We start from the raw sequence: 20,430 nt of genomic DNA on the forward strand, positions 1-20,430 counted from the left end.
TCAAGTATTATCACCGAAAATTATCCTATCCACGAATTTACGATCATTGTTAGAACGTTCAAGCAGCTATAGGTAAATTAACATTTGGTTGGATTTTGTTCAACGGGACAACGGACAACAATCAAAGGGCAAGTGTACCTGAAACTCGATGCATGTTTAAATATCAAAATTGTATGTACAGAGCCTTCAGAAATATAACACCGTTCAGCAAGCTCGAAACGACCATTTTCGAGACTTTTGCCCGCACTTCTTCCACGTGACAAATGTTAGTTGCCGTTGATGGTCGATTCCCATGCTCCTCATCTTCAACGAACTCCTGACCAGTTTTGAATCGTTTAACCCACTCAAAATAGTGAGAACAACTCATATAATGATCTTGGTAGACTTTACTTAGCATACCAAAAGTTTCGGTACAAGGTATACCGAGCTTTAAACAAAATTTAATGTTAAATCTTTGCTCTGTCAGTGATCGCATGATGAAAATCGCAGAACCCACCTGACTTCATCGTATTCAAGATGACACAGAATAAACACAGATCAAAATAAACAAAATTTGTGAACGTAGCGTTCTTTAATACGTTATCAGCTATCAGAAAAGTCCAAGAAAACCTAATTCGGACGCACATTAAGCTAGTTATGACCAAAATCCGGTTTCTAATCTAACAGACCTCGTAGTTGCAAAATGCAGTCCCATGCAAGTCTCTGCAGAGTGGAGAGTAATTCCCGAAAGTGTCGTGCTTTCACTCGGAAGTTTACGATTGTTACGCTACTCTAAAAGATCGGCCCTTTACTTGCCACTTTCCCCCGCTCCTCCTCTTTTCCAGTTGGAACGTGGTGTCAATGCCTTCCAAGTTTCCACTTTTAGAATTTCAGTAGAATCTTAATGAGATATGTTACCCCACTTCTTATATTTTCAAGAGAAATTTTAAATTTAAATTAAGATCCGCTTCTTTTTTCGCCCATTTTTTTATAGAATGGATTTAAACTTGTTATTCTGCCACGCTACGGCAGAACGCAATATGAGCACTCGAATGCTGCCTAACTTCCTCTCAGAAAATATTTATTTTTGAAGAAAGTCATGAAAATTTTTCCAAGAAATTTTTAGACTCTTTAGATCAAATTACGAACAGAATTCTCCGAAAAATCTGAAGAAAAATCCCTACAAATTTACTGAAAATTCGAGATTTTTCGAAGAAAATTTAGCAACGTCTAAGGACTCATATATCGTTCTTCCTTAGCACAGCAGTATCGGGGGCTATATTAGTGTTTGGGTCCAATTTGTGACGCCACACAATAGCTGCCGTTGAACGTACTTTACTTCTAAAAAATAAACAGCTCGATTCGAGTCACACCATAGATTTAAATAATCTATTAAAATGCAAATTTTTTTTTTTTTAAAAAAAATTTGCATTTTTTTCAGCGTCTGGCTGAAAGTCCAGCGTTCACGTGACGCGCGGTTTAAACCAGTGGCGGGGCGTGAATGATCGATTATCGATATCGCCCCGTTTGAAGCTGATGTAAAAAATCGATTATTAAGGTGTTTACCGCAAACACCTAGTTTACCGATCCTTTTCCATCATTTTAAATGGCAGATCAATCGATAAGTTGCAAAGCAGCCTTTTCCCCGGCTTCGCGGCGCGCGGCGGTGGCTTCAGCGCGGTGCGGCGCGCTCAAGGTTTTCCAAACCCGATCGAACTTCCTGTGTGTTTATTTTATTTCCACGCGACTTTTACGTATAAAACGCTCGGCGTGTTAATTGATGCAGAGTTCAGCACTCGCCACGATCAGAAAAACATCCTCGTCTCCCTTTACTTTTCACTTTCAGTGCGGTCCGTTTTTCCAACCCTTTCGCGATGTCCGAATCTACGCGGCACTACGGGCAAATAGCCCTTATCATTTTAGGTTACGTTTTGTGTTCCTGTGTCCCTGCCGATGCGGCCGTCTCAAAATACAGTGAGTACACCCTTGCATTATTTTCGTGAAGGAAAAAATCGAAAGTTAAAGTCAAAGAAAATGTTTGTCGGTTGGCATGTCTCTAAATCCCCGCTGTTGCTTTTCATTTTTTCAAAGAAAAATCAATGAGCATCATTTTTTTAAAAAAATTTCAGTGAATATGCCGCATAACGTGTACCTCGGTTGAAATGTGTCAGAATATCCACTATTCTCGTAGTTTTTTGTATGGTTTAAAAAAAAAAAAAAAAAAAAATCGATAGGAATCTTTGTTTAAAAATCTCACAAAATATTCTTTGCAAGACAAACAAAATTCAGTAAATATTACGGATAACAAGTAACTTGATTGCTACGTCTAAATACCTCCAATGTTTTTTCTCTTCCTTTTTTGTAAAAAAATACCGATGAAATTTCTTTTTAGAATTATCATAGAGTATCTCACATAATATGAAAAACACTTAACGAATATGCCAAGAAATGGGGGTCGTCGGTTTTCTTTTGAAAAATAAATGTTGTAAACAAAGCCGCAAAGTCACAAATCGAGATGCCTGTTTCGCCTTTTTTCCCATCAAAATGTATACCCGTCCTCAGAAACAGAGACATGCGAAGCCTGCGGAAAACGAAATTTTCAGTGGTAATTTTTGGCGCTCATCAGAATTCGAGAATTTGATGGAAGACTTTGACATTTCTATGCTAAATTGAACTATGTAAACATTAAATTTGATTAAAATTTAAAGAAACAATGAACGACGCAAATCCTATGCACATAGTTCTTTATGATCTAATCCATGTTCAAATAGTGCCTTTTGGCATAAATATGTCCATTTAGTTACGAGTGGTTTAGTCTTTTTGTGTGGCAATATGGGACAAACAATTATTGAGGGGCTTGGAGGACGAGGCACATGAGTGCAGTTTTTGCTCTTTCGAGAAATACGTGTCTAAAGTTTCGAAATTTCATGGATCCTTGTGGCGAAAAGAAAGTTCAAACTGACTTTTTGATGCTAAAAATTTGGAATTTGGAAGCAAATTTTTCACAGAATATGCATTCTGACTAGTTTTACTTGAAATCTTTACGATCTGAAATTTTTCAAAAACTGCACTCATCCGCCTTTTCCTCCACACCCCTCAATTGCAATGTAATTGGACTATTCCGAACTTTCTAATAACACAGTTTCTATAACCAAACTACCTAACCCTTGCATTTATCAAAAATACTTTGTATCTGCTTGCTTTGCGGTTAAAAAGAAGGCTAAAATTCTTATTCTAAACGCCACATGGAGCTAATACCAAATAAATTTTGCTTTTGAATCCGAAAACGACCTCTTTTAATTTACTTTAAACTGACCACGGGTTCTTTAGAGACTCAAATTTTTCAAAAAACGTTTTTTCCGGAAAGGACCCTTGAGAGTTTTTAGGGGCGTCGAGACCTCTATATGTTGACGAAATGCAAAATCTTTCTACAGCGTTTGCTTTTAAATAATTTGTACCGTTTTGGTGGAAGGCCTCCTTAATTTCGAACTACATCAGTTTTGTTTATTGAATTTAGACGCGCCCTTTAAGGCTTACCTAACAATGACCTAACGTATATTTTCTTTTTTTTCAGGCGAGTACATTGCTCCATGTCCCGTAAACGACCAGGCCTTCGGGCAATGTGTCAAATCCGCATGGCAACAAATTTTCAACCTGATGAGGACAGGTAAATACGTAACACAGCCTTTTACTGGAAGAAGATTCCTAATAATTAATTTAAAAGTGAAGAGAAAAACACACACACACTCACCCTATCTTATTCAAGTAGACTTTCAAAAACTGTTGTCCCTTTTTTACCATCTTCGGGTGGAAAGATAGCTGAAGATGGAACAAAAAATTTGCTAAGATTTACGAGAGAAAAAATGATCATGTACCTGTAACCATGACTTTCATGTAACAGTTCGCGATGTTTTTTTAGCTTGAGAGAAAAATTGATGAATGAAGTCTGGTTTGAGCGAGCGAGAGATCATAAAAAAGGAGCTAAAAAAATTATGGTCACCCAAGCAAGCTCGCCTGGCACAATTGAAGAGTGACAAAGCTTTTTAGTCGGACACGAACCTCGAAAAAAATTATCTTTTTTGTTTCTTTTGTTATGCAAATGATGAATTTTGACGGTATTGTGCGGTACTTTTTTATCTGAATCCCTCTAAAGATCAAATCATATCGTCAAAATTATTTTCCGATCGAGTGTGAACTTCTTATCGATAAAAACACAAAGACAATTTTTGGTAAAACCACACTCACTTGCGTAAAAAATTGTTTTCAAAATAACGGGACGCGTTCCGCTCAGTCGCGGCTGATTATGAGAGCTAAGGCCCCGAAACGCGTCCCGTTATTTTAAAAACAATTTTTTATGCATGTGAGTGTGGTTTTACCAAAAATTGTCTTTGTGTCTTCAAGGAACTTTAACTTGTGTAGGCCCCTAACGGTATTCAAAGTTCTTGTCGATAATCTCACTCTTAGAACCTTTAAGAACTCTTAGAAGCTCCTCAGAAAAATTAATCGTTTTTCACAGGCGAGCCTTGCTTAAAATATATGTAGATTTGCTCCTACTGATGCTATGCATTTTGAAATCATTGATTCATCATAGATTCTTCTCCAAAATTAAAGTGGGATTGTGACAATTTTTTTGCGAAACTTGTTACGTTTGATCTATTCTTTACTTTCAGGAGAGTTAATCAACCTGCTAAGATTGTTTAGCTTTAAATGTGAAATATTTTCAGTAAACCAAGTGAATGAGAGCATTCATGAGAGGTACAAGAGTAAGTTACAAGAATTAGCATACATCCTACGTTCTCAGCGAAGAAATTTAAATTTGAAATACAATTTTTCGGTGTGGCATTGATTAGGTCTAGTATAAAAGGTTTTTTAATTTTGACTCTGTGTTTTTTCCAATTGAAAATAAACTAAAAAGTTAATTTTTTTAAACAACAATCGCAGTCATTAAAAACATAAGCTAATTATATGACTTTTCTTAATTTTAGGAGTCAAAGAAGTAGGTATTACTAAAATTGACCCGATGTACGTTGAAAAAATGACCATGAATCAGGGCAGAGACGGTGATGCAATGTCCCTGAGACTCACTTTAATCAACGCCACTCACACAGGAATGAGTTACGCCAAAGTTACCAATGTTGAGTAAGTAGTTTTACTGCATTGCATGTAGATTTCCATTTTTAAAAGAACTTAAAAACGGTCTTAAGCCTTCTCCGACCATGACGATACTTACATCGTGATAAAAAAAAAAAAAAAATATTAAAATTATGCTCACAACAAATTCATTGATCGGTAATGAAATTGTAGGTAACCGAAGGCTTCTATTTGGTTTTACCATATGTTATAAGGGAGATACTTCTATGTAATAGATAATAAACATGGTCGAATGGTGTCTTAAAGCTTTCGGTCGCTGAAAACTTGCCATTTTCCTATTCTAATTTGGTGATCCCTGCAAAACTTGTTGAAGGAAGCGTAAGACTTCATTTCATAATTGAAGGTGCTATGTAATATCTACGTTAAAAGTAACCTAAAAAAGACCAAAAAAAAAAAAAAAACTCATCCTTTTTGACGCTTCATAAGTACAAGCGTCATTATAGACGTTGTATCGCGTAGTAAGTTAACTCAGAGACAGCCCTTTCCTGGACACATCAAAACGCCTTCAAACTTCTGTTTATGCAACAAATACAATCGCTGAGCACGAATAGTTGCATTCGACTATTTGGACTATTGTTTACATTAAGAAAACTAATCCTTTTTTTCTATAATCCACATAGAATGGTTTTCATACCCCCTTAAAATTACGAGACTTTAACGTAAAAATTCTTGTAGCTAAAAACGCAAAAATATGCAGGTTTTTAAAAAATTGCAAATTGAGAAATGCATTTTTTTTCATCCGCAATCGACACCGTTTGATCAGCTTAACTAACTTTCTTCTCTCATTTACACGATGATTAAAGAGTGAATTTCACTTATATTACAGTGTGGTTCCTGAGAAGTACAAGTTCAACATAACTTTCACCATCCCGCATTACGAAATCGATGGGCAGTACGATGTGAACGGTAAAATTGTCATGATTCCGGTCATGGGTAAAGGTCACGGACATGCTAATCTGAGTAAGTTGCTTTGCTCGTTGAATACCCACCTAACAGGAGGGCTCATGTCTTAAGACACCCAAATTTGTTTCAAGTGTCATGTTTAAATATAACTTTAAATGAATAAATCTATCTGTAAACGTTTTGAATGACGGATGGGGTTACAAATCAGAGTTTTATGAGTAATTATGCTATAGATTGATACGTGCGATACATATTTCGCTGTCTTAAATGAAAATATAAAGGTGATATGTATGATATATCATGCTGAAATCTCAGTATGTGAGCAAACACACTGACAAAGATGTTAACAATCTGAACCAGTAGTATGGCTTTCTCCATCCAGATCAAATCGACGTTATACACAACTAGTTGGTACTTTTCATTTACGTAAACCTCGCCAATTATTGTTGATGGCTTGGTGATAGTTGATGTACAGCATCAACTGAGGTTATATAGCTAGGTCAATATTTCACCTCATACAGCATCCTTACCTCGGTTCTAATATCAGCTCTGAACTTGGGTATGGGTTTGAAATAATTTGATTTAGAGAGACTTGATCATATCGATAACTGCAATGATTCGTACCTCGGTTTATAGCGTTGCAAACTTCCTGTCATCCTTCATTTCATGAAATCCCCCAAACATTACTTCTTGAAAACTTTGAGGATCAGAAGAACATTCTGTGACAAGTCTAAGTCATGATGTCGGTTGGGTCTACATTTTTTTAAAACTTAGAACGAAGATTTTGAAACACAGGAAACGAGATACGCATTTTGCAGCTTCACCGTCGATCTGAAGTTCATATGCGTCATTACTGAGAAAGATTTATCATCATCCCCTCTTAGCCGACGCTAATACATGTCAGTTTTCATTTACAAATTGAATGCATTATTTACAATTCATTTGTTAAGTTTGTTTATAATTTAAAATTGAGCCAATTTTATGAAAACTGCACAACGCTTTTGATTAAACTGACCGCTTCGCAGTCACCTCTCGAAGCGCTTCGCGCTTCACGCGTTATGCGTTATGCGTTATATTATAGAATGGACCACTAGACAAGGTACGAATTTAAGCATTCTGATACATGTATTTTAACCAGAATTTCACGTAGAACACGATTCGCGCAACGAAAATTACTGAGACCAACTCCTAACGAAGCTATTAACATTTTTTTTCACATTGGTTACGAGGAATTTGAACTGCCCGCTCTCAAGAAACTCAAAGCTCTACGTGAGTCAAATCGCGCACTACAACGGTTTCAGCAATCTTCTCAATCGAGCAATGTTCATTTCCCACCATGTGTTTTTCAAACTCTAAGCAATTTGCTATAGCTGAGCCAAAGCGTCAAGTTTGAGGTTGCCAGATGTTTTCATCGCAGAGATGTTCATGATAACGTTTGCGAGCGATGTGAATCACGTAGAGCATTGAGTTTTCATGAGCGGGTGGTTTGAATTCACGCACCAAGAATCGTTAATAACTTTGGAAGGAATTGATTTCGGTAATATTCGTTGTGCGCATCGTGTTCTACGTGAAATTTTGGTGAAGAAACATGTATCAGAATGTTGAAATTCGTACCTTGTCTAGTGGTCCATTGGATATTTGTATTTATTGTTTTGTGGAGGCTGCAATTCCTAAATTTGCTCTCTTCTTTGGTTACATTTTAGCTGATGTCAAAGTCACCTGGAGGATTCAAGGCGAAAAGGCAGTCGACAAGGTAGGCAACCGATTCCTGAAATTGACCAAATTCGGGATGGATCTTAAGCCCCGTAGACTTCACTTCCAGTTTGACAACTTATTCAATGGAAACAAGGAACTTGGTGAGTTTGAAAACATAAGAACCTCTAAGTTTATGCTCCAAAATTGGACGTATTTCTACTAAACGGAACCGGAGACAGGTGGGAAACATGGGGTGTGCTCGTGGTGAGCTGCATAAGAAACAATGTAAAAGTGGGCGAGATTCCCTTTGGGGAAATGGAAAAGCGGGATTTTACATTAAGTCAAATGGTACTAAGCGCCAACTGTATGCTAACTCATGAGCCACGGTCATGTCCCAACAGCGTTGTGGACAGGGCTCATGAGTTAAAGAGCCCCGATCTCGATCCCGACGATCTCCTCGTCGCCGCTGACGTCACTGGCGCATTGTAGTTCCCATTCACTCCTACGACCTTCAACTAACGAGCACACCCCTGCTTTCCCACATGTCTCCGGTTCCGTGTAGCAGAATTACGTCATATTGAGAACTTTCTCGCGTATCTAACACGTACTTAGATTGGTCTTCCGGTCATTTTTAAAGATTTGATTTGCTTTGATTGCAAAACTGGAGTCTTCATACATTTGATTGAAATTGAGGAAAGTAGAAGGTGAGGAAAAACAAGTTAAAAAAGCTAAATAGATAAAGGAGGTTACAAAGTTTAGTTTTTCGGGAACCACAGGGGAACAATAACACTCTCCTCATCGTTGTCCTGGAGTAATGTCATGGCACCATCACTGCCGTGCTAAGGAAGAGCGCCGTAAGAGCCATAAGCCGTTGCCTTTTCATTCATAAAATATGAATTTTCAGAAAAAATTCACGTTTACTTTTCTCCTAATTTTTCAGATTATTTTATTGGCGATCATATCTTAAGTATCTGTTAATTTCAGGAGAAACTATTCATACATACAATTTCTTTCAAAGAAACATTTTATCGGAGGAGATTTGGCAACTCTCGAATGTTTATACGGCGTTTTTCCTTAGCACGGTAGACCTCTCGTGCAGATCGGTGTCCGCCTTCCATTGACTGTTTCGCAAAAAATAGATCATACGCGTCAAAGGAATGGAACCAGTGCCGTGGCGTGAATGATCGATCATCGATATATTTGAAGCTATGGTGAAGAATCGATTATTAAGGTGTTCGCTGCGAACACCCTGTTTATCGATTCTTTTCCATAGGTTTGAATGACGGATCCATCGATATATCGCAAAGCACGCCACGCCACTGAATGAAGGACCTGAAAGTCACCGTAACCACTGTAAGAGCAATGACTATTCTCTCTCTGTGGCTGTCTGTTGGTCCACTGTCTCGTCTCTGCAGATTGACAGGCACGCTTTACTCGCCGTGTTTTGGAGAGCAGTTGCTTCCGTCAGATTTATTTCAAGGGATATCTTTGTAATTAGATATCGAACCGCAGCAAGTAGAAGATCTTTCTCATAATGATAATGATTAATGGTAATCAATGATTGATGGGAGGAGGGGGGGGGGGGGGGGGCTAAGTATGCCCTTTGAAGAAACGTAAGCAGGAAAATTGGCGACAACCGCGCAATCAATCAACCGACGACATCGCGTCAAGTCAGGACTGTCAAGTAAACGCATTAAACTAGAAACAATCTAACTACATTAGACATTGCCAAATTTTTTCTCATCTTTCATTTTTTCCCTGAGCGAAGACCAAACAACAAACTTAATTACATTTTTGTGTCTATTTTCTCTAAAATCCGAGGTAAATTCATCAAAAGTTTCAATGCAGCATTTTGTTCAATTTATTGCCCCAAAAAATATAAAAAGGGATTAGGTGGTAAAAAATGGACTACATTTTGCGATGAGGAACTTCTATTTCGGGCTTATTCGAGAAACACCACATGCACCATTGGTTTCTCTATGCAGATAAGTGCCTTTATGTTTGAGCCAGAAATGGTCCAAAATTTAGTCCAAATGTAATTAGGCTGTCTTGAATCAATCCAAATGTTGTTAGAGACTTTTTCCTAGTACTATGCCTTACGAACTCAAATTGACAGTACACGTTCGTTAGTCGTGCATGCTTCAGTTTAAGTGAAAAAAAAATTGCGAATTAACTTTGACTTGACAACATTTTCCTCGTCTATAATCAAACTAGAGTGAATTGTCTCATGTATGCAACAAATTGACGAGGGGGTAAATTACTTAGATGATTTTCCTCGTTTGATTTCGATCTACTTTTTCATCCATCAAAGTTTTCACAGATTTCCTCTTGCGTTTAATATTTCTGGTTCTTGCTCGTGCGTTAAAGCCAATCTATCACTGCGTCTCATTTCCAGTTGCAGAGTAATATTTAAATTAATGGGCCTGTTGCAAACTTTTGCTAGAGCAAAAATGGACTGAGTTAAGCAGAAAGGAACCAACCCACATTTTGGAAAAAATTGAGTTATGAGTGGTTTTGAACTCAACCACTGCTCTACTATCTATCGCCAAAAATTCAAAGTTTTTGTTGGAGCAAATTTTGCAGAAATTGAACTTGAAGTTTAACTTTTACATTGAGTCTTATGCAGGAGCTAAACTTTAAGCCTCTTTTTCTCGGTTCGATCCCGATGTGGCTTGGTTCCTTTCTGTTTAACTCCGTCCAAATATGAGTTGTTTCTTATATAGATAATGCCTCAAAAATCACGATGAGCGCATCGGCAAAGTCTGAAATGCACTCATAACTTCACAATCTGCGTAAGAAATTTGCGTTTTTTTAAGCTTCCCGCTTCAAAAACGATACTACGGCACAGGTGAACATTTTGTTAGAGGAGTCGCTCCATCGTCGGCGATATTCATCATGGCCGACACTTGCGCGCAGTTCCGCGCGTAATTCGAGGAGAGTTCAAGGTCAATCAATTCGGGCGTGGAAAACATGAACGTTAAAACACGCCGATTGTTATCTGGTCCAACCCAGTTCAGGTATTATCTCGTCCCATCACACGTGTTTTGGCGGATTGGCGTCGGCCATGATGAGTATTGCCGACGATGGAACGACTCCTCTTACAAAATGTTCACCTGTGCCGTAGTATCGCTTTTGAAGCGGGAAGCTCAAAAAACCGCAAATTTCTTACGCAGACTGTGAAGTTATGAGTGCATTTCAGACTTTGCCGATGCGCTCATCGTGATTTTTGAGGCATTATCTATAAGAAACAACTCTTATTTTAGCTCTAGCAAAAGTTTGCAACAGGCCCATTTACTCTCTTCTCAAAAATGTTTCACACTTCATTCGGAACGGTAACAAAGAAGTCTTGCGATATTTAGACTGATCTGCCATTTGGAAAAGGATCGATAAACAGGGTGTTCGCAACGGACACTTAAATAATCGATTATTTACCACAGCTTCAAATGGAAACTTATCGATAATCGATCATTCACGCCTCGCCACTGAGAGGTAATCCTTCAAATCTTAGGTGTCATGCAAATGTAATGCAAGATAATTTCGTTAGGTACCCACAATAGGCACTCGGTTCTACTTTGAAAATTGCAGGACGAAATTTTCAATGCGACCAAAACTCATTGATATGACGTGACTTACCACAACATTGTTGTATTTAAAAATATAAAACGGAAAAATTCATAATTTTCATTTGTAAAGTAAGTATTCCAATTTAAAAAGCCTCCAAACTAATAACAAAATAAGCCAGTCTAAAACAAATAAGTCTGATAAGCGAAATATTACTAAAGTTCGGCGTTTCCCTCGCAAAAGAACGTAACTTTATCTGAGTATTGCCAAACTTCCTCTTGCAAACTGCATATTTACCAGGAGATTCTTGGGAATTTCCAACTGAAAATTTTACTGATTTTTATTTCAATTTCATGTAAAAAAACAAAACAAAATGGAACAAAAATTGCACAAGTAGGTATATTCTTGTAAAATATTGTATTGTTTGCGTCAATTTTGCAGCCTTGGAATTAATTTACGTTATTTCCTTCGGGGAACGAAGAGTTATAAACCATAATGATTGATAATGCCTCCTATTCAGAAAATCGCTAAACTTCATGAAATATTGCTTAAGGACGTATAATAAAAACTTATTTACAACAAAATAAAAATTCCCATCGGAACTAAGAGCCCGCATCGTATTGGTAGAAAATAAGTTCCATAGTGCTCCACACGCTTTATGACTGGATTTCCGGAAATCACGTTTGACGTTCAATCCACGATCAGGGAGAGGTTTTGTACTCCTCGGAAAAAAAATCAGTAGGGAAGTTCACACGTGGAATGAGAGATACTATCAAGCGGGCGTGAATGTTTTATGGAATATTCACGAATCCAGCAAGGAATTAAAGTGACCAGAGAGGAGGATTGAGGGTGCTGCCCGGAACAAAGCTTAGAGCATGGGTTCAAGTTCCGGAATGCCACCAGATAGCGCAGATTGCTTCCGGCTTGTAGCGCCGCAGCTTCTGAAGCTGGATTCCCTGCGGCAAGATTCCGGTATTGGTCGGAAACGTTTCCATCGACCACGATCATATTGGCGCCGGGTTCTATTCAGTGCAGTGTTGCCGCATTGACTTATATGATGAACGCGATGTGAGGAAATCAGCGCCCATTAACATAATTTTACAGAGAGGAAAATTATCCATTGATTGGATTTTGTTCTATTATTCTAATTACTGTTAAACTATGCGAGTATATTATTGATACGAATCAAGATAAATCAGCTCAAATGTGGATAAATTGCATCCAAAGAGAGATGAAGAGATGCCAGCATCTGGGAAATCTCTACCTTGACAGATTCCGGTGGCGGTTAAGTGTTGCAGAGCGCCCTAGTGCTCTTTAAAAGCGACTAAACTCGAAGTATCCGTTCGAAGCAACAGACGATCCCTATCCAAAAAAAAGAAGAAAAAAAATAGATTCAAATGATTTTATTTTGTTTCTTCTATCGTTCTGAAAATTCTACTTTCTTTCTGTCACGACAAAAATGGTATGGATTTTGGTCCAGGAATTTTTTTCAAAGCATTAGCTGAAAAGGTAATCATATCCCTCTAAACGGATTACTTAATGCACCATGAACAATTCAAAAATTTTCTTGTAAGTTTTTGTTTTCGTACGTAATCTATTTTCCGAGTTTTCAGATTACGAGTTTTCTCTAGCATTTCACTTGAAAATTTTCGTTACATATATTCTGCAAAAAATGTGACGAAGTCCTTAATAGCAGGTGTCGCTGTGTGCACAGATTTCAAGTGAAAATTTTCCAATTATTTTTTTCTCTTCCTTTTCTTTTGCGTTAATTTACTGATTAAGCTGAACAATAGAAAAACTCGTTGAGAAGCTCGTCTAAGAAGTAAGAACATTCCCTTCTAAAATACCCAAAATATCCGAATTTGAACAGAATCTGACAACCCGGCTGGGGAGGCTGGATGCAGCACGAGATTTCAAGGTTTACCTCGTGAGCTTCATTGAGCAAGTTTATTGCACTTAACTGCTCTTTGCAAGTATCTTCAGCATGGATTTCGTCGGTGAGACCGAAAAATCAACATCCACAAATTCTTAAACTTCCCCCTTCCCGGGAAGTCCTGAGAAGCTCATGAGGAAGTTCTCAAGAGTTCATAAAAAGTTTTGAGGAATGCTGAGTCCGTTCGCCGGTGACTAGTAAAAAAAAACATGAATATGGAGCAAAAAATTTTCAAATCCAGATAAAACGGAACTTTTTCTTTGCTAAGCCTTATATACTCCTGCGGGCTGATTATTCATATTGGTAGTCAAAGAGGACAAAGGGAGTACTAAGCGATGCTATTGGATGAAACGAGTGCTTCTTACAGACTAAAGGGGAAAATGATGGACCAACCGTAGGGTCTCTTGACAGTTGCCGATAGTTAGTCTATTACTTTCCTCCTTTGTCCATTGCAACTATCTGCCTCCACCAATGGGATCCCTCCATATCCATTCTTTCTTCTTTGTCTATAGCTTTGTCTATAAATTGTAATAATCAGCCCGCAGCAGATAACACGAAGACGTAAGCTTGGATTAAAACGCTCCGAAAGAAATGCAAGTAGTCTAAATATACGTTCTCTTGCGCTTCACTTTAATATTGACATTAGGGAAAACGCGTAAATTTAGCCGAAAGAGGAATAAAAAATAAAAAAAACCCATTTATTCTTTAAATCTATTCGCACTTCTACAAAAAAAATTATACCTACCTGAAAAAGGGCTAAGAATTATCATTATTCTATTTCAGTAAGCAAGCCAAACGTTATTCTTGCGAACGATAAATATCTGGCACGTGTTACCTATTGAATCAAAATGATGTTATTGACATCGCCGTTTAATCAGAAAAGCAGCTTGGAAAATCATGTGCCGAAAACAGAGAAAAAAAGAAATGGAAATAAGGAAAAAATAAAAAAAAAAAAAAAACACCACCAACCACCCCTGATGTATATATAAAGCGAGATCACTAGATTCAAAATGAAAGTGTAGCACTGAAAGTGATGAATAATTAATGTAGGACCAAAAAAACAAAAATATGAGAAAAACCAACACAGCAACCAAGTAACCATCCAGTAAAGTGGTCGGCTCTGTACGTTTGTCTGAATTGGACGTATTTCTGTCAAACAGAATTATGTGAATTAAGACATGAGCCCTGAGACCCATAAGAATATATGTATAACAGAGCTTACGTCATAATGCACATAGTTCCGTTTGACAGAAATACGTCCAATTATGCATGGCGTTTTGCATTTAATGGAAATTTCAGCGAGGCGATGCAAAGATGAAGAAATCTAGTGTGTGTTTGACTATTGGGCGTAACCCAACGTAGAACCTATTGGCAAGGATCCTTTATGGGTAAACAAGGTGAATTCGTATCCGGAGTTTTTGACCCTACTTATACTCTACCTTACTCCATTTTGCTTCCTCTACTCTATAGGATCTTCGTCCTTCAAGTCCTTGATACTTATAACTTTCTCATTGTCTGTTGAGCAACGCGACGTGTTAGGAGATCTTTTTGGCAAACAAGTGAATTTGTATACGGACGTTAGCTTGATTTGCACTGACCTCAGCCTTTTTTGACACTATCTTGAGTGTTATCAGGCCCGCATCATCATGAGATCGTCCAAAAGGCCGTTTTTACCAGGGTGATTGCCCCCCCTCTGACCCCCCCCTCTGACCTCCCCCCCTCTGACCCCCCTGACCCCCCCTTACAAATATAATATTGCAAATAGAAGTAGAAAGTAAGATAGTATTTAACGCCGAGACCAAAACAGATAGTCTGGTACGGTCGTGATAACAGGATGACAGAAGGGAGACTGCGAAACAAAATGCTTTATTTGATTATTCTTAGGAGTAAACGGGACGACCACCATAGTGAAAGATGAAAGCAGGGGATTTTACACGGATGAGGGAATGTAGACTACTGAAGGGGCATTAAGAGGATAGGAGACTAGGGCCGGATTAGAGCTCAGGGGCCCGCCGGGGTACTTGCAGTTAAAGGGTCATTGCAGGTTGTATACTCCCTAAATTGAAGGCGGTCCAAGTTTCTCCGAAAATAAAGGTTCCTGGATGATCCCGCTTTAAATTTCGGAACCTGCCTTTTATTTCGCTCGATTACATTGGCTGGTTCGTTATTGCAGGATCTATAAAATGTATCGACGGCGTAAGACCCCAACCACGTATCTCGTTTGCGATGTTTGAAAATCTCCGCCTCTACATTCTTTTTTTTTTTCTGAAGGAGAATAAATTGACACCATGCCTTGAAGTTTTTGCAGAATTTTCTTCACCAAGAGAAGAAAAATCACGACAGTTTTAGAGAATTGCCGTTGAGTAGTTTTCCGTTTAAAAAATGAAGTATGACAGGAAGTCTACGACGTCGCAAACCGAGATCCGTAGTTGCGGACTTACACCGTCGATATATTGTATCTTTATGTATGTGTTACAGGCAAATGTCGAAATCTGAGCACATCGTGATCTGCCCTGGCTGATCGCGATGCTAAAATAAAAAAGCGCTCCATGTTGGCTAAGCGTTTAAAAAATTGAGATTTTCCCATCACACTTAAAAAAAACACATTGGATCTAAAGTCCAGACTCTTGAAAACATTGACAAGAAAAAATACTCCTGATTCAATCAGATTTAAGCTTCCTCCAAAGTGAAAAGGAAATTTGCTCAAATTAAGTCTCTTGGTTCTTGATTTAAGCTTAAATCCTATTGAATCAAGAGTATTTTTTCTTGTCGATGTTTTTAAGAGTCTGGACTCTAGATCCAATGTGTTTTTTTTCCACTGCATTTTTCTACGCGTAAAAGCGTGGCATCCGAAATTGGCTTGCATCTAAGGAAGGGAATTTGAGATTGTGGGTAGGACGCGGCAAAAGCGGATTCTGATGTATCTTAAGATCTGGTTTTTGCGCCCTTGGTCGGGGCCTTGGCAGTGAACACGGCTCGTAAGTCCCGCGATAAACGCAGCTGTTGGTCCGATCAATCCACGCCCGAGGTCGTGGGCCGGCCGCGGTGACGGGAGACTCTACCAACCAGGCTACAGCTTCAGGTTGAGACAAAAGCTGAAACAGTTGCTCTTACACACGGGTTGCCTGAGTTGCGCGCGCAGCGCACTGCGCACGCACTTCTCCCTATGCGACTCTGTAATCTGACGCCAAACCCAACGGTACACATTCATTCTGAGCACATTTCCACTTCTTTTTTATCAAATATCTCCTAATGGCGCAAGGATGCGCACCCAAACTATGGATTATCGTATTCTTGATAGTATGACGAGTAACTGGATATAAATATGTCGGTGGATCCGAGTGGATCTCGAAAGATACAGTCCATAGAAGTTTGAATTTGGTACTATTTTGGAGCCTAACTTTAAAAAATTGCTGTAAGTTAAAAAAGTGGATTTCAGAAAAGAAAATGGTATCCATACTTTTAGAAAGGTCAGCCATTGCCAAAAAAAATTAAAAATAATTACATGACGCTTTTTAATAAACACAGGAGGCCATTGAATGTAAACATTCAGAGGCGGTCTTCCATCAGCACCGCGCTACCCGGTGCGTTTCTGATGATTATCGCTGATAAGGTCGACCTTATGAAGAAAAAAATGACTGATTCTTGATCAGTAGATCCTCAGGAACACGTGCATACCAATTTTGGTCATTTTCATTGATGCCGATTTTCCGACTTTTTCGGCGCTAGATCGGCTGTTTTTCCCACTGTGCGCCGGTCGCGCGCCGCGCGCACGCAACTCGCAAACTAACACATATTTTACCGCCACACGCGCCGCGTCCAAGTAGTAAAAGGAAAATGTATGAAAAAATAATATTACTTAACCCGTTGCAAGCTTCGGCCGGAGTGAAGAAAATCTTTGTCTCAGGAGTATAATATTGCTCAAAAATCACGAATACGGGGCTGATTCAAGATCAGTAGTTACTGAAATTGATAGACAAAGCGATAGACAAAAAAGACAGAGAGAAATTGGAGTGATCTCATTGCATAGGCGTACTTAGGTCATTTTGTTTGGGGGTCCATTTGGACGCATTTTGAGGCTTCCTGCTTGACGCAAATTTTCCATGAATTCCTGCTGAATTTTTTTTCTTTTTTCACTTTCAGCACAAGATACTTGTGGATTTTTGCATGAAACACGTCTGGAGAATTTTTGAAATTTCAACTCTATTTGGACGCATTTTGAGGCTTCTGTTATGAAAATTTTAGAAAATACTAACTGATTGGAGACGGTGTTTTCATTTAAGTCTCTACCTTACAAGAGATAATCATCCTCGACGAAGGTGTTTCCCACCATCCAGAGTCTTGGGGGGGGGGGGGGATAATACAATTTTTAATTCTTAGGGGGGCAGGCCCTCCATGTCCCCCTCCCCACTCCTCTCCATGCGCCCATGTCTCATTGGTTGAAATGGGCAGTTGGTAAAGTTTTAGGGGGATAATGATACACCAACTAAAGGTCCTCTCTTTAGTCTATTACTTACGTCCATTCATAGTCGATTGCAACCACGAGCCTCCACCAGTAGAATCGCTCCGTTTTACCTACGTACTTTTTGTCTATGGGTTTATGTACTAATTTCAATAATCAGTCCGCAGAGACGTCATTTTGGCCTAATTTTAGGGGGGGGGGGGCAAAAGTTGTTTGAATGAGGAAAGTTTGTCAGGGAGGTCAAAACGTACCAAAAATTCCAAATATGCCCTTGATTTGATTTAAATTTGATCCAAGGTAGGTCAACTCTTAAATGAAAGGGGAGGGAGGGGGAGGCAAAAGCCCCCTCCAGTTGTCCTCGTTAAAATGTAAGTAAAATCATTTCAGGTGTTTGTTTGGCTATCTGACGATGAAATTATTTGTTTACAGGACGAATGACCAACAACGTTTTGAATGATCAGGCTGAGGAAATATTTAAGCAGATGAAACCACTCATGGAAAAGCAAAGTAACCAGCTGATGTTCGGCGTCGTTAAGCGATTCTTCGACAAAAATCCTTACAACGACATCTTCCCTGGAGTCAAAGTTTAATACGGAGATACTTTTCTGTTCAGAGCGTGAGCAAAACTTTCATGAACCCAGGATAATGAGACCACCTCTAACAGAATGAATTATTTTCCAAAACTGTAATTTTTTCTCTGATTAGATCAAAAATGACAGCACGCAAAAAACATTTCGGCAGCCTTGAGATTATGAATCGAAACTGACCCCTCGTTAACTTCATGACTACTGAATCTATCTATTGATTAACCAATCAATTAATTGAGTCATTAATTTATTTATTTGTATCGACAAATGTAATTTATTCCGAGAACACGTCCTTATTTTATACATGTTACGCTATTGAGTGTCCTTAACTTCGTAGTTCTGCCCTGAATCATGTCAAAACTCACTATACGTATTATACAGAGTCGAACAATAACTCCTTCAGGCATATCGTAACCAGCAAAATAAAGGTAAATTTTCTAGGTATTAAAGAAAAACCTTCAGATATTGTGACTATGACATGATTTTGGCGATTTTATTTTTTTAAACTATTCCTACTTGTGATACCCACTCATGCTGCGCATTGCTAAGTCTAGTTCGGAGCAAATCTACGTGAGATTAAAATTTTGACGTTGAACGAAATAATTTGCGTAACACCAAGTTGAATTTTCAAGAAAATTCGCAATTATGAAATTGCTTTCTAAGACGCAAATTATCAAGTAAAATAGCTATGCAATGTGCGTGAGCAAGGGAATTTTCAAAAATGCTGTGATTTAATTAGTTTATAAGTGTGAGTGTGTGAATGCGTGAATTTTATTTGTAGTGTGATGCTAATGTATTTATTCCAAGAAGATAATAATCTCAATTTGGAATATATTTGTATATGAGTGAATTGCTACTCTGTGCCTGCAATGGAAATTACTTAATTTACCTTATCAGACCACCCAATTTTATTTTACTTCGTGTGTAACGATGTTTGATACTCGAACCGCTTTACATATCAATGTGCGTAGATAATTCAAATTTATTTTTATGGTCACCCCACCATAAAACGGTGGTCAGCGAATGGAACGCGCTAATCATGTTGTGACCTTCCCCATGTTCCCATATTTTGTCTCTCAATTTCATTCAGAAAACAGGAGTTAGTTCTTCTGTTTTTAAATTCATTAAAATTCATCCTGATACGATCATACTTTTGGAAGTCTGAGAAATTCTTTTGAATAATTGTCAAATGTTTTAATTAATTTTCTCAGTGCATCTAATTTTTTTTCCATTTCTTTCTCAATTACTAGAATTTACAAATGTAGAAAGTTCTAATGGCCCTCTCCTATTTCACTGTAGTGTATGACTACTTTTTAATTCGGTATAAGCAACCTATCATTTAAGATGTGTTATAACGTATATTCCTTAATTTATTTGTAATACTCCAAATTTTGTTTAGGGACTTCAAAATCCAAACGGATTTTAACATGATCCACAAACTGTCTCATTCTTTTAATTAAATTAATCTCGAATTAAACATCGACTTATGTTTTTTTTTGGTCCCTAAAAACTCCTGTAACATCACATTTCAAGCTACTCTCAAATGGTTTCTTCTAATTTAAAGTGCGGGGCCTACATTTGATGGAATAAAAGGACAATTTTTGACCATTAAGAGGCAAGAAACTGAGCTCAGCCACTTGCAACTTGTCTTTTGAAAAATCGAAAAAAAATTCTGATAAGTATCGAAATTCCAGTCTTTCGACTCAACTTAAGAATTAACCGGACTCGTCATAAATGTGCCTTGTACTCATAAATGTCCTTCACCCCTGAGTAGTTAAATACCAAACTTTGACAGGGTATAAAGTTTGTTTTCGAAATTTTGACCGGCATTTCTTCATGAAAATAGGAAAAATAAACATTGAGACAGAAAGTTTATAACATTTCACATCGAGATGCATCTCCAGTCTTGACATCGACAGTTTAGTCAAAAGTTCAGCGTGATGTACAGTTGGACTACATTTTGCAATTTGGACCTATAGATTCTAGCCTGGTTTAAAAACAACGTATGTGCCATTACTTTCCCTAGGCACATAAGTGTTTTTTCCAGAAGAGCCAGAATGTGTAGTTTCAAATTGCAAAATGCAGTCCAGTTGACCCCTTCCTTTTTTTCTATGTCTTTTTTTATCATTCCCTTCCCTATCCAATTAAAAGAACGTCTT

The 20,430-nt window shown here is 38.1% G+C and overlaps 1 protein-coding gene across 1 annotated transcript; it reads left to right on the forward strand.

Annotated features, from left to right (window-relative positions):
- The first annotated feature begins 1,740 nt into the window (after window positions 1-1,740).
- On the forward strand, window positions 1,741-19,748 carry LOC109030829 (protein takeout). The gene is made up of 6 exons (XM_019042007.2): window positions 1,741-1,953; window positions 3,554-3,646; window positions 4,965-5,118; window positions 5,957-6,090; window positions 7,737-7,889; window positions 18,114-19,748. The coding sequence occupies exons 1-6, from the start codon at window positions 1,854-1,856 to the stop codon at window positions 18,272-18,274; spliced, it is 795 nt and encodes a 264-aa protein (XP_018897552.2). The 5' UTR covers window positions 1,741-1,853; the 3' UTR covers window positions 18,275-19,748.
- Window positions 19,749-20,430: the final 682 nt, after the last annotated feature.

The sequence above is a fragment of the Bemisia tabaci genome, chromosome 3, assembly GCF_918797505.1.
Source record: "Bemisia tabaci chromosome 3, PGI_BMITA_v3".
NCBI lineage: Eukaryota > Metazoa > Arthropoda > Insecta > Hemiptera > Aleyrodidae > Bemisia > Bemisia tabaci.

What these genes read in the sequence shown, in the direction of transcription:
- LOC109030829 (XM_019042007.2), top strand. Translation starts at nt 1,854, where the DNA reads ATGTCCGAATCTACGCGGCACTACGGGCAAATAGCCCTTATCATTTTA. An exon ending in TTTCAACCTGATGAGGACAG is followed by an intron (nt 3,647 to 4,964) that starts GTAAATACGTAA and finishes TCTTAATTTTAG; the next exon opens with GAGTCAAAGAAGTAGGTATT. An exon ending in CAATGGAAACAAGGAACTTG is followed by an intron (nt 7,890 to 18,113) that starts GTGAGTTTGAAA and finishes ATTTGTTTACAG; the next exon opens with GACGAATGACCAACAACGTT.